Genomic DNA, 15,526 nt, shown 5'->3' on the forward strand with positions numbered 1-15,526 from the left:
TTACTAACCTTACTTTGCTTGGCATAAAAGAAAATAGGTTAGTAGTGCTAGTAATTCATTGAAGGTATCTTATCTGGCATGAATATTACTTTTTTTATATGGACTCTTCACCTTGCCCTAATTGGTATCATCGGTGTCAGGGGAATGCTACCACAGAACATTTTAATAAACATGCCAAACAAAACAACATACTCAGCAAAAACCACAAGATCAATCTATAAAACAAATCTTTATTTAATTAAACAAATCTTTTTTGGTCAAGTATGAAATATACAAACACAGTCTTTCATTGAAAAGACTTGACCCAACATCAATGCAGACTTCTTTTTATAACCTGTTTAAAGATTACAATGATAGTTTATGATGATGATGATGGCATGGTAATGCCAACCAAAGACCTATTTTTTTTAAATCACTAATTACTTAATTCAACACCCTGATTACACTGTCTTAACCTTGGTGATACCATCTCAGCAACATTTTATTAAGTAAATTGGTTCACATGTTAAGAACATTTACATGTAATAATGGGACATTTGACTATTTTGCACAGAGGCAAAATGGGTACAAAACTACTCAATGCTTGTTTAATTTGAAAGTCATTTTAAGTATGTAACATATTTCATCACTTCAGTTGTAACATGCCGGAGCTTAGAACTGATTTATATAAATGTTCAGTATGATATATAGGGGGAGAGAGAGAGAGAGAAAGAAAGAGAGAGAGAGAATGAAAATGGAAGTCCATGTAAAATACAGTTGCTGGCCAAAACAAGAAAACAGGCCCCTGTTCACATTCTTTGGCATTTCTGACCAATTATTCATTTATTTTTTTTTCCAAAAATTTGAATAGAGAAGGAACAACAATAAAATCCAACCTGTCCCCTATCCAAGGTAACGTTAAAACAAAATTTTAACAAATTTCCCCAATACCTGACTTCTCAAATACCCACATAAAAGCATAACTTTGTATACACATCACTTGCTTTTACACAAACAATAAACATGCATGTTTATTGCATACATGCTTATTCGTACAGCTGAGGTACCTTGTGTGAACAGGACAGTAGAAACCTTCTGTGACAGGAACTAAAGCTCAGTTCATCTTTGCCCCTGTTATCTTTTCACAGGTCAAATGAAATCATTTAACTCTGCCTCCAGAGCTGCAGCCATCTCATCTGCCTCTGAGCTGCTACCATCCTCATTAGAATCCTTACTAGACTCACTAGACAAGTCTCCATCTTTGTCATCATCATTATCCACTCCATCATCATCCTCCTTGGCCTCCTCTAGCTTCCTCTTGTGACCCCTACAGAACAGAAAGTTGTTTTTTAGTGCTTAACATTGATGTAAGACTGATGTTGGCTTCATGGTTAATGCCAAACTAAGCACAACACCTAATGTAACTAGCTGCACTGAGATTTCCTGGAGTGCACACTAAAGTAGTAAAGTGAGAAAAGATGACAATGAAATAGGGGAAAATAAGAAAATAAAAAGGAATAACATTTGAGTCAGAATCGGAAACCCTTTAGTGCAAAGCATATCAGGAATTTTATGTATGCAACATGTATAGACATATGCATCAAATGTACAAGCACATGTGTGAAGAGAATATACAGTGAATATGAAAAGTCTGCACACCCTTATTGGAAATTCAGATTTTGTTAATGTAAACAACGCAATCAAGACAAATCATATCAGACCTTTCAACAACAACGTAAGTGAAAAACTTTTTTTTCTGGAATAATCATTAAATGTTTTACAGAATGTTCATAAAAATACCATTCAACATATTTAGTTATACAGCACAACTCAGTTTTGTCAGTCAAAATAACCAATTTTACAGCATGATATTAATTGGAAATATTTATTTTGCACGAATGTGAATGGTCGGATACATTAGGCAATATTTTTGATAACTGAGCTACAGTTGAGCTTGTGCCAATTGGTGAAAAGGTGCAGTTCAGTGGCTTGCAAATGATTCACAATATTCAGAAAAGGGCCTTCAATTCTTGCCCTTTCTCCCTTTGCCCAATTTTAAGACAAATAGAAGTTACAGATAAAACAGTAGAGACTTTAGAGTTTGTGCAGCTTTTACTGGCGTGTAAAAGTATGTATTCTGGTAAAAAACTGAGTTGTGTGCTACAGCTTCTCATTATGCTGAATTTCCTTTTTTTCAACCAGTAGCTACAAAACAAAGCATCTGAGGACAGAGTATGGATAGATCAGCTGCAAAGGTGAATTTACTTATATGACATACATTGAAGTGAAGTGATAATCTCAGTATCTCAGTCAGAAAACTAAAGGTGGAGGAGTATGTTTTTACATTAAGCACAGACGGTGCAGGGACGTTAAACGTCTGGCCAGCTCATGCTGTCCTGAATTGGAAACTTTGGAAATTTTCAGTTGCAAGTCATTCTACTCATCTCGAAAACTTAAATCTATAATTTTGGTCAGGGTCTGTGTCCCCCCCACTAGCACAAGCCAATTTAGCAATTTAACAGGAACACTCAGACTCTCCTACCATCATTATGGGGGACTTCAACCACACTAACCCGAGTGCTGAATTACCAAAATAAAAATAATCTTGCCCCACCAGACAGACACTTGACCACTTACACAGCACCAGGCAATCTCCTGTGCCCAACTTGGAAACTCTGACCATTCCCTCATCCATCTCATCCCCTCATACAAGCAAAAGCTTAAAACAACAAAGCCCAAGGTGAATTCAGTGAGAGCGTGGTCTCCAAATACCACAGAAGATTTGATGCAATGTCTGGAATCCTTCAGAGCTTAGTATAACAACCTGGATGACTATGCAGATTCAGTCACATCTTACATAAGCATCTGTGAGGGGGCTTGCATTCCATCAACGTTTATCTACATGTACAACAATAAGTCTGGTGCTCAAATGAGCTCAGGAAACTGTGCACAGCCAAGGAAAAGGCTTATAGGTATGGCGACTGTGATGCACGCAAAAAGGCAAAGTATGCACTCAACAAAGCAGTCAAAACAGCCAAAAAGATACAGAGATGGAGCAGCAATTCTCCTCAAACAATTGTTCCTCCATCTGGAAAGGACTCCATACCTTAACAGACTACATTCCTAAAGCATCATACATAGCTGCAGACCCCTTGCTTCCAAAACTGTTCAATAACTTTTACTAATGATGGGAAATACAAAGAATATCTCCCCCTCCCCCAGACTAGCTCTCACCTGCACAGCACCACAAACCCCCTTCTCTACCACCTCTCATCGCCATCACTGAAGAGCAGTTCAGCCTGTGTTCAGCTGTGAACATTAAGGAAAGCTGCTGGCACTGTTCGCGTGTCATTCAACATTCAGGCACTGTTCTGAATGGATTTCTCTCATTATTACTGATCTCTTCAGACCCTGACCTTGTTGGGTTGTACCTGCTTTTAGAGCTCCTTTATCAGTCCAGTTACAAAAAAACAGATGATCTCCTGCCTGAATGACATGTCATGAAGTGTAGTCATGAAGTGTTTTGAGAGACTTTTACTTCAGCACTTAAGTCATGACTGATTGTCTCCAGCATGCTGCAGCCAGAGTCCTCACAAGAACCAGAAAGTTTGACCACATCAGCCCAGTTTTATCAAACCAACATTGGTTGCCAGTTAAATTCCGCATTGAGTACAAAATTGTTTAACTGACATATACAGCTCTAAACAGCCTTGCCCCTTAGTGAGGAAACTTCTCTCTTATTATGAACCATCACGCCTACTTAGATCACAAGGTGCTGACTTACTTGGAAAAAAAAGATGGCGGCGCCCTGAATGGAAGCAGCTACTCCGGCTCCCGTTAGCGATGTGCATTAAATGTACTCTCTATTCCGAGTTGAATACTAGATTAGTCAATAGTCACAGTACTCTGCTCGGACTTTGTGCATCCAACTCATGCAGCAACTTACCTAGCGGTTTACTGGCTTTGGAACCTGAAACACTCTGCGAACTAGGGATTCTACACCACCAAAACCCAGAGGCCTGCACAGCAGCGGTCATATCTACCGTTACCGACCGCTGCATGAAGCGCCGTAATGCGAGAGACCACGCATACGCCACACTCGAGCGGGTATTAGTGCTAGGCTAAAAGCTAACCCCCACAGGCCTTGCGCTTCCATCGATTCTGCTGTCAAATGTCTGCTCATTGAAAAAACAAAATGGACTATTTAAGACTGGATTTAACCACCAAACGCAAGGTGAGAGACTGTTGTACCTTTATCTTTACCGAGACATGCCTTAATTCCAGTACTTCCGATAGCGCCATTAGCGTGGATGGGCTAACAACATTCCGTGCAGACAGGAGCCATACTCTCAGTAGTAAATCTCAAGGAGGGGGTGTATGTGTTTACATCAACAACAACTGGTGCAAAAACGCCAAAAAATTGTCTCGAGCCACTCAGAGGATATAGAGTTCCTGACTGTAAAATGTTGACCATTTTATTTGTCAAGGGACATCACAGCCATTAGCATCAGAACCGTTTACATACCAACCAGCGGAGAAAACACACTAGATCGGGTTTACACTAACATCAAACAGGAATTCAGGGCAGCCCCCCACCCACCTTAGAAACACGGACCATTTCTCTGTTATGCTAATTCCAGCATACAGGCCACTGTTAACCACAAGCAAGCCATCTGTGAAGCAGATAAGGACATGGCCAGAGGGAGCAGTTTCAGCACTTCAGGACTGTTTTGAATGCACTGATTGGAATGTGTTCAGAGGGCTGCCACTGACAACCAACATGTCAATCTGGGGGAGTATGCTGAGTCTGTGATGGGATTCATGTCCAAGTGTGTGGAAGATCTCACCAGAGAGGTACATGCACTTCTAAGAACACATAATGCGGCCTTCAAGTCTGGGAACAAAGATGCTCTTAGATCTGCTAGAGCCAACTTGGACAAGAGCGTGAGAGCAGCAAAGCGTGCTTATGGTCAGAAAATCCAGAGTCACTTCACTGACTCAAAAGACCGCTGGCACTTGTGGCAAGGTATCCAGTCCATCACAGACTACAGTCAACCCACTCCAGTTTGCATACCGCCATAACCTCTCCACTGATGCCATATCAGCAGCACTTCACCAGAGTCTGGCCCTCATTGACTTCAGCTCTGCCTTCAATACAGTCATTCCCATGCACTTAGTAAGGAAACTCGGCCGATTAGGCATCGACACCCCACTGTGCAACTCGTTACTGGACTTCCTCACAGACAGACTCCAGACAGTACGAGGTGGAAGAAACACCTCTAAAAACCATCATCATGAACACTGGAGTTCCCCAGGGCTGTGTGCTCAGCCCTCTGTTGTTCACTCTGATGACTGTTGTGCCAAGTACAACTCAAATCACATTAAGTTCGCAGATGATACAATGGTGGTGGGCTTCATCAGCAACGATGACAACTCAGCCTACAGAGAGGAAGTCAACCAACTCGTCGTCTGGTGTGACAAGAACAACCTGTCACTGAATGTCGACAAGACAAATGAAAATTATCATGGACTTCAAGAGGAAGCACATGGTACATACTCCACTTACAATCCATGGTAACGCTGTGGAGTCAGTGAGAAGCACCAAGTTTCTGGGAGTGCACATCACAGACGACCTGACATGGACTACACACACCACTTCCCTTGTCAAGAGAGCACAGCAGCGCCTTTACTTCCTATGACAGATGAGTAGAGCAGACCTCCCCCCTTCCATCCTCACAACTTTCTACAGAGGCACTACAGAGAACATCCTGACCAGCAGCCTCCCAGTGTGGTATGGCAGCCCTTTCAGAGAGTGGTGAGGATGGCAGAGAGAATCATCGGAACCCCACTTCCATCCATACAAGATCTCTACCTGTCACGCTGCTTCAGCAGAGCCAGCAAGATAGTCAGAGACCCCAACCTGCCCATGGACTGTTCAGCCTCCTGCCCTCTGGCAAACGCTACCACAGCATGTGGTGCAAGACCGCCAGACTTAGCTGGAGCTTCTTCCCACAGGCCATCAGTCTACTCAACTCCCTCTAACAACACACAACACACTGGCCTCTCAGGACTGTTTAACTCCTGAACATACACATAGACTGTCTAACACTTCTATTAGAAAATGCAGCTATTTTTTTATGTGCAATATTTACAGTGTTGTCATCACTTGACACTGGTGAATTGTGATAAAGTGCTCAAGTTTACATTTCCTGTTACACTGTGCAATAATACTATCATTGAGGACAATGTGCAATATTTTTCCTATACAACATGAAATATTTCTTTTACATCAGGGGGTAGAGCCTTTTCATTTAAAGCCCCCCAGCCTTCGAACAATCTTCCAGTCAGTGTTTGGGACTCAGATACAGCCTCAGTCTTTAAGTCTAGGCTAAAAACCTACCTGTTTAGTCAAGCCTTTGGTAATTTTTTTTTTCATTAGATAAAGGTGCAGATCTGGGGGTTCATGGACATTGAGCATTGTGGTGACTGCGGGTATTGGTGGGTCGTCCTGCTGCTCTCATGCTTTCACTCAAATCTGTTGACGGTGGAGCAGAGGGGCGCTGACATCTCAGAGAGTTACCCTCTGGCTCTCCCTTTAGTTATGCTGTAATAGATGGGCCTGGTGGAGTCTCTGCTTCCCTCTCTTAATGCTGTATACTGTAATCAGTCTGTATTAACAGAACTAACTAGTTGTGTGTCTCTTTACCAAACTGAACAACTGCCCATCCTGTGCGATCTAATGCTGTTGCTCCATCTGCCTTGATCGGGTGCCCAATGCTCACCAGCCTTCTATACCAATCTGACTACCATGGAGCTTCCTGCTGAGCAATGTTGTATAAACCTCACCTGCACGCCACTGACACTCTTGATGATACTGCTGAACTTTCTTTAATCATAGACATTGCTACTCCTGCTTTTCCCCTTTTTCCATATGTTATACTAATGATCAAATTTCATTCTCTGCTGCTATTGTTTGCTATCTGGTGTCGACTAGAGGAGGATGGGCTCCCCTTTTGGGTTTTGGTTCCTCTCAAGGTTTCTTCCTCTTGCTCTTAGAGAGTTTTTCCTTGCCACTGTCTCCATTGTCTTGCTCATGGGGCCTTGTTCCTAGATTTTTCTGTAAAGCTGCTTTGTGACAACACCTGTTGTAAAAAGCGCTATATAAATAAAATTTGACTTGACATAAAAAGCTAACAGGCCTGAAGATAATGCCATTAATTTGGCACTGTACTATATCCTGCAACACCTGGATGGCATTTATGTCTGCATGCTGTTTGTAGACTTTAGGTCTGCTTTAAACACCATCATTTCTGGTCCTCTACTAGATAAACTGTGGCAGCTCAATGCCCCCACAGCTGTCTGTTACAGGATCCACAACTTCCTGTCCAACAGAAAACCATATGTCAGGTTGGGCGACCACATTTAGGACCCTCTCTGCCTCAGCACTGGTGCTTGCCCCTGCTCTATTCTCTCTACACTAATGACTATACTTCTAACAGTGACTCTGTTAAATTTAAGTTTGCAGATGACACTACTTACTCTGTAATACAGTAATGCAGCTGGTGTAATGGTGTGGAGCTAAACAACCTGGAGTTAAACACACAGAAAACTGTGGAGATGACCATCGATTTCAGAAAGAAACACACACCACTGCCACCCCAGATGCTGTTAGATAAGGAAGGGTGGCAATTTAGATGCAAGTATACTTAAGCAATAGAACATAAGAGGGAGTGTGTTATCGTGAAATAACATCACGGTTGTGATTTGGTCGCAGGCACAAGCCAAAGGTGAGTGCCGTAGATCATCACAGCCGTGATGTTATTCGCAATAACACACAACTTCAATTGTTCTATTGCTTTTATACAACAGTTAAATAAATAAAGTAAGAAATAAATAAATTGGGCTGTGAACGTGCCATTTAATACGTTTTAATGTTAGCAGTTCCTTTCACCAAATTATAGTTCCTTAACAAGCAGCTTGTTGCTATATCAGAGTAACGAGCTCCGCTCACTCTCCAGCTCCTTACACAGACTAACTGACAGTTTGGGAATTCAGTGTAGTCTCACCTTCAGAGTCTGACCAAATCAGATGTAGGTTAAATGTAATCTTAGGTGTCCATTTTCTGTTTGTGCGCAAAGTCAAATGGCTTGAGTCATGACTCCTACAGCTGTCAAAGGCATTGCTTATCAACGGCGTCTCAGCGGAGCGATAGTGTTTGTGAAAAACCTGTGATGTTATGGCGAAATAACAGCACGGTTAGAATGCTTCTCAGCTTGCATGGCCGGAACTAACTGTTGTATAAAACGACATTAAATACATTACGGAACAGTGTAAACACCATCAGGGAGTAATTGAGGAAATCTGACACCACCAGGACTTTCAATGATCGGGACATCCTTCTAATGTACACTGGGCAACGAGAAGCTCAGTAGAAAAGTTACTGTGAGGCCAATGGCAATCTTAAAGGGGACCTATTTTGCTTTTATGGGTTTTTTAATTTCCTTTGATCTCTTATATAGCTTTTTGTGCATGTAACTGGTATGCAAAGTTCAAAGTACATGCCAGAGGGAGTAGCTCTCTCTCACAGAAACCACTTTTCTCAGCTGCCTGAAACGCCTTGTTGGAATTCCAGCCCTTTTCCTTTGTTACAAGATGATACAATCTCAAAGTAAGTGGCAACTCATTGCATATTACAACCATTTCAGGGCACAACACCTGCAAAGACAACATCAGAAGGGAAAGAAACATGCCGACTTCCAAGGTACAGTAATATTACAGGACTTTATTACAGTTGCAAACTTTCAAGACTTACTTGGCATGGGATTGACAAAGACTGACCAAACTTTTTGGCATGAAACAAATTTATTTCTTTGCATGCTATCCTGAAAGAGGGCTGAGGTTAGATGACCTTTGCCATCTGGAAAAACTATAAAACTCCATGAGACAGGGATGACACCGATAAGGTTACAGCTTATGTTGCAATCTTTCATAAATAACACTGGCATGGATGTTCACTCTGCTGTTGAACTTTTGTTGTTTTCCCATTAGCTGCAAGACTGTCTTGCATCCTTTTATTTCTTTTTGCTCTCAACAACAATTAAAAGCCAGTCAGAGATTCACTCTTGTTCAGTCACTATCTTATTTTTTTTTTCTGCTTCCTCTCATGTCATTTTCTGTATTTTGGCAGCCTCTGCCATGATGTCCTTGCTGGGAATATTGAGCTAGCTGAAGAGCCATAGCCGATGTGTGACATGGTGCCGTAAAGTGTTACACAGTTCTCGCGAGGGGTCTCGTGCCTGCTCCTCCAAAGTTACATAGAGCTATAGCAGACATTCTGGGTCCAGAGTGGCAATGACAGAGACGCCATCTTCCGTATTAGTGGTGGTGGTGTTTCTTTTAAGATAGCATGTGGCTAAGTATTCTAAAAGTATTCTTCTAAAAAAACAGAAAAATAACTGTATTCTGAATACTGTTTGTTTATGCTGTGTAATGTAGATGGAATAAAGATATTTAATTTCTGTATTCTGAATACTTTGCATTACATGACATCCCAACCCTGCTTGTGCCTTTTTAAGAAAACCAGCCCCAAAGAAAACTAGCGTCTTCAAGATTTGTATCAGATATCTTTGCTGAGCTGTGTTCAAGGTATACAAAGGGATTATGAAAGACACCCTACTTGAAATCAATCAATCAATCAATCAATCAATCAATCAACCTTTATTTAACCTCAGAGAACATTGAGGGTGACCCTCATTTACAATGTTGCTGAGCTGATGCAGTTGAAATGCATTTATGCTGTGCAAGGATGGTATAATTCAAGAGATAGTCCTGAAATGTGAGGTACATAGTGAGACATTGGTGAGACCTGCTACAGACCATGGTCAACTTCTGTCCACAATGGCCTCACTTGGAGTATCCTGGCAGATTTGACTGGCTCAATATAGCATCAACAATTTCTGAAATGGAAACAATTTTTTTTTCCATTGAATGAACATACTGGACCTTGCCTTCTTGTGTGGAACCCATTTAAGTAAGCAGATGACTTCACCCTGTCTGAGGTAAGAGGAATGCTCTCTGGTTAAATAAAAGTTGCTGTTGATGCAGTCACTCAGTGGATTCAGATCCTCTGTGTTTTAAAATCAAAATAAATTCTTTTAATCAAACGAAAATTCTACTCACTCCACACTTTTATTATTCTTCTCCTGCTTAATAAAAGATGTTTTTATTTTTTGAATATTCTATAGAATATGCAATTAGACATGTTTCCCTTTAATAAATGAATGAGAATTTCATTATAATTATTTTTATTATGCCTTTATTATGATATTTGCTCTGCTCTTTACCGTAAACAGGGAGTAGGGAATCAAGAGTATTAAGCTGCTAAAATACTTTAGACTATCAACTGGTCACACACCTGGCAGTCAGAAAAAATGGAGTTGTATCACTCAGAAGAGTAGCCCAAGAGCCAAGGACCACTCAAAAAGCGCTCCAAAAAGGCCTAGAAGTAGCAGGTACAGTTGTCACAGAGAAAACAAAAGGTCTCCATTTGTGTTAAACTAACTTAATGGAATTTTAATCTTGTACACACAAGATTCCTTCCACTGACAAGAGACTGTGGACGTTATTTATATACTAGGTGGTTATGTAAACACTAGGTGTGTTTTCCAGAAGGAGAAGGAACATCACTCTACCATCAACCGGCTGCGCACCGGGCGGTCATAAAGTTAATCAGAAGACTAGCCCAAGAGCCAAGAAATGTTCAATATGAGCTCTGGAAAGATCTAGAAACAGCGGTTTCAGTCCTCACAGAGAAAACAATGGGTCTCCATTTGCTAACGCTGATGCCACCTGTGACACCGTGCACGCATCTGTGAGCAGGCTGCAGACACAGTACCCAGAGGCCCCGATTCTGATCTCTGGGCACTTGTTTCTCCATCCTCCATTCTGACAAACTTCACCCAGTATGTAACCTGCCACACCAGAGACCTGTTTTAACACTGAGGAGGCATATACAGTGGTGTGAAAAAGTGTTTGCCCCCTTCCTGATTTCTTATTCTTTTGCATGTGTGTCACACTTAAATGTTTCAGATCACCAAACAAATTTAAATATTAGACAAAGATAGCACAAGTAAACACAAAATGCAGTTTGTAAATGAAGATCTTTATTATTAAGGGAAAAAGAAATCCAAACCTACAGGGCCCTGTGTGAAAAAGTGATTGCCCCCCCATTAAAACATAAATTAATTGTCGTTTATCACATCTTTGGAAAGCTGAGTTCAACCTAGGGGGCTAGGGAAATTGAACTTAGCTTTCCAAAGATGTGATAAACGACAATTAATTTATGTTTTAATGGGGGGGCAATCACTTTTTCACACAGGGCCCTGTAGGTTTGAATTTTCTTTTCCTTAATAATAAAGATATTCATTTATAATCTACATTTTTTGTGTTTACTTATGTTATCTTTGTCTAATATTTAAATTTGTTTGGTGATCTGAAACATTTAAGTATGACAAACATGCAAAAGAATAAGAAATCAGAACACTTTTTCACACCACTGTAACTCATCACCCCTCCCTGCCCTTGGAAGATCAGATCACGGCCTGGTTCGTCTTATGCCTGTGTACTAACCCCTTGTACACAGGGAGCCAGCTGTCACCTGCACAGTAAAGAAATGGTCTGGGGAGACTTAAGAAGAAGCTTTGAAGGACTGTTTTGGCATAACGGTGTGGGAAGAACTGTGTGATCCTTATGGGGAGGACATCGACAGTCTCACACACTGTATAACGGACTATATTAACTTCTGCATGGAGAACACTGTACCCACCAAGACCGTTCGGTGTTTCTCCAACAACAAACCTAAAGACGCAGCACCCAAAGGACCTCAGCAGCTACAGGCCAGTGGCACTGACATTGCACCTGATGGAGACACTAGGGAGGCTGCTCCTTGCTCATCTCTGCCCTTCGGTGTGCTTATCTATGGGCCCATTTCAGTTCGCCTACCAACCTGGCATTGGAGTGGCTGACGCAGTCATCTAACTCCTACAGAGAGCTCTCTCATTTGGAGAAGTCTGGGAGTATTGTAAGAATCACGTTCTTTGATTTCTCCAGTGCTTTTAATACCGTACAGCCTGGGCTCCTAAGGGACAAGCTGGAGAACACAGGGTTTATCGTCACCTATCAAACTGGATTCTGGACTACTTCATTAACTGACCACAGTATGTGAGGGCACGGGACTGTGTCTGACATGATGGTCAGTAGCACAGGGGCCCCACAGGGAACAGTCTTGGTACTGTTCCTTTTCACTTTGTACACTGCAGACTACATGTACAGCTCACCAGACTGTCATCTACAGAAATTCTCTGATGACTCAGTGATCATCGGTCTTACAGATATGAATGACAGAGTACAGAGAATTGACCCAGGACTGGTGTCTGAGGAACCACCTCCTAGTCAATGTGGGGAAGACAAAAGAGATGGTGGTGGATTTCCGCAGGTGTAGTGAACATCCAGAGAACAAACACAGAGACTCTTTAAAGTACCTGGGTTTTCACCTCAGCAGTAGACTGGTCTGGTCAGATAATCTTAGTGCACTTTACAGGAAAGGCCAGACCAGACTCTATCTGCTTAGGAGACTGAGGTCGTTTGGAGTGCAGGGGGCACTCCTATGGACTTTTTTCAACACTGTGGTGGCATCAGCCATCTTTTATGGAGTGGTCTGATGGGGCAGCAGCATTTATCGTTATCGCAGGTTCTTCCTGCTGCACAACTGTATAACCAGCACTGCTCCCAGCAGAACCCCCCCACCCCCTGTTAGACCTCACACACCTCCAGTAGGTTAACTGTGAATTCATCCCCAAACCCGTGTGCAATATAATCAATACTTCATGTGCAATACTCTGTGGGCAACATCCTATGTGCAACACGTAAAATATACTTAAATTGTTAAGATTTTTTTGCTTTAATATTTATAATGTTTATATTGTTAATTTTGTGAAGGACATATTTTTTATCTTTAGTATTATATATATTATCTATACAGTAATAAGTAAAAAAACTAACCATGTTAAGTAATTATCAAGGTTAATTACCTTCTTAATTCTCTTCTTGCTACTTCTTTTCTTTAGTGCCTTTGCTGCTGTAACACTGAGAATTTTCCCATTGTGTGACTAATCGAAGATTATCTTATATTAAAAGTTTGTGCAGAAAAGTAACCTACATCACTAAATAAACTAACTGCTGAATATGTGTCACACCAACCAGTTTTTTTTTTTAAATCAATTTATTGCTACTTTTTAATGCATCTATAATAGTTCCGTACTTTTTCTTTTCATTTGTTCATTTCCATCCCTCCATTGTTCCATAAACTGTTATTACCGTACAATAAACTGATTTGACTCCAGTTATCCTTTTTACTTTTATAGAATTCATTATTAAACTATTTATTCGTTCATTCATTCATTTATTTTCAGCTGACAATACATCTTGAAATCTATACAAAAACAGGTGATAGCTTCATTTTGTTCCTATTTCATTTACCACCTCCCCAGTGCTTGTCTCTTTTTTGCTTATCTGTCCTTGCTGATTACTGAAAAAGCATACATTTAACAAGGCTGTCTCTAACAAACCCCAGCTAATGGGAAGGTCAGATACTCATACAGTTAACCACACATAATACAATCAAATATATTTGTTGATTTCTTGGTTATGTTACATGATACTGTGCCATCAATTTGCTAGTTGACAGTGAACTTTCTCATGTCGGTTGTAGTGTTTTATGAGAAGGGAAGAGAAACTTGTAGTTAGTTTTCCAAAACAATTACACCTACGATGTGCAACAAACACTACTGCTGCCAGACCCTGCTTGATTTGGAAAACAGAGTTCTGCTGTAATAAATGATGGACCGTTGGAGGCGCTGCACAACCTTGGGCTACTGTGTGCACGAGACCTCAGGACTGTAGGACTGCGTAACGCTGCTGACCAGGACAGGAAGCATTGAAAATGGTGAGCCAGAGAGCCGCCCAGCTCTACAATCTCTTCACCTCTCTAACTCTATAATAAATTCACGGGTTGAATGTCCAGCTCAAATCAGGGACTGCAGCACTGCTGTTTTAATGCAACGTAGCTCAGTGATAGCATTTATACGCAGCATTCATGACTGCTTACATCACTTCGCCAGCATCACAGGTGCAGTCATGAAGCTTTACTGACTGACAGCTAGGGGTGGGAATCTCTAGGCACCTCACGATTCAATTAGATTACTATTCAGAGGGCTGCGATGTGATTATAAAATGATTATTGATGCATCTTGATGCATCTTTTTTTTTTCTATACAGGATTTCTTTTTCTCACTGTGTTATGACTTGGAACTTTCAAAGCAAAGTATTTGTAATGATTCATAATGAATTTTCTTTCAATATCTTTTATTAATAAGACAAATGGAAGTGATGTAGCAAGTGAAATGGAAGGCTCTCATTCACTGCTCGTTTGGAGCACACAAGATGCAGGCTGCCACTCATCTGTGATAAAATGTGCAGTTACGGTGACATAAGATCCTGCATCTGCATCATAAGATTCCATAACTGTAAGAGACTGCACCTCGACTCCAAAGTGGGCAACATAGCGCGAAAGCCCTGGTTCTCAACGACTGAGTACGGACCTGGCAATAAAAGTTGCAATAGAGTTTGTGCAATAAAGCTCTGCTGATTGTTCCAACACTGTTTTAACAATAAATGGTCTTAAACGCTGCTAATTCACCACCCTGTAACCGTGAAGGCTGGCGTGCAGACTGCAGGTCACATAGCAACGCAGAGAGTCTTGCCTAGCTAGTAGCTAACGAAAAGGCAAAGAGACAGATTTAAGAGGAAAATCTGGAGATGAATGCATTTATAAGCACCGCAGTTGGTTTCCTGGTACGTTAATTTTGCAACGAGAGACTGTCATACACTACAAAGTTGCAAAGCTGAAGTCCTTCGACCTGTCCCGTTCCACCTTAAATAGTGCCACATTTACATTCTAGCGCCTCAGGCAGAATTTAAAGTGGAACGGGAAAATTCGAACAAGAAGCCGGAGAATGAGAAGCTGACTTCAGCCTTGTAAAACAGCTGAAAGTTGAGAGACATTTTATAAGAAACTATTCAACTTATGAAGAAAATTTTTCTGGCGGAGATGGGAGGAAAGCGGCTTTAGCTGAGCTAAAGATTAAAGCGGAGCAAAGTAAGTGTGTTTTCGTTTATATTTTTAGCCTATACTAGGACATTAGCGCATACTGAGACATACTGGACAATAAATATTGTGGCTCTGGTTCCCAAGGTGGTTTGATCTTTGTTGAAAGGACAAAATGGCTCTTCTTAACATTTGGGTTGTCGACTCCTGACCTAACCTAGCTTTTAATTCGGAGGGTGCCGGTCGGATTTCTTGCTCATCCAGTTGTGTTTTTGTTATGTGCATGTCACAGAGTGTCCAGGCGCTGCACTCCGCACTTCCAAGTTCCGCCTCTTGCGTTCCGTCAACATTACGTTATAAATTAAAATTTAGAATTTAGATTTT

General features: G+C 41.2%; 1 protein-coding gene across 1 annotated transcript in view; it reads right to left on the bottom strand.

The window, feature by feature from the left end:
• Window positions 1-304: 304 nt before the first annotated feature.
• The window catches only part of ctdp1 (CTD (carboxy-terminal domain, RNA polymerase II, polypeptide A) phosphatase, subunit 1), a 150,906-nt gene continuing 135,684 nt past the window's right edge, over window positions 305-15,526 (bottom strand). The window contains exon 13 of the mRNA XM_036567056.1: window positions 305-1,306. Within this exon, the coding sequence (XP_036422949.1) occupies window positions 1,129-1,306 (178 nt within the window). The 3' untranslated portion in view covers window positions 305-1,128. The remainder of the gene's footprint in view (window positions 1,307-15,526) is intronic.

Source organism: Colossoma macropomum, unplaced genomic scaffold (genome assembly GCF_904425465.1).
Source record: "Colossoma macropomum unplaced genomic scaffold, Colossoma_macropomum, whole genome shotgun sequence".
NCBI classification, from domain to species: Eukaryota; Metazoa; Chordata; class Actinopteri; order Characiformes; family Serrasalmidae; genus Colossoma; species Colossoma macropomum.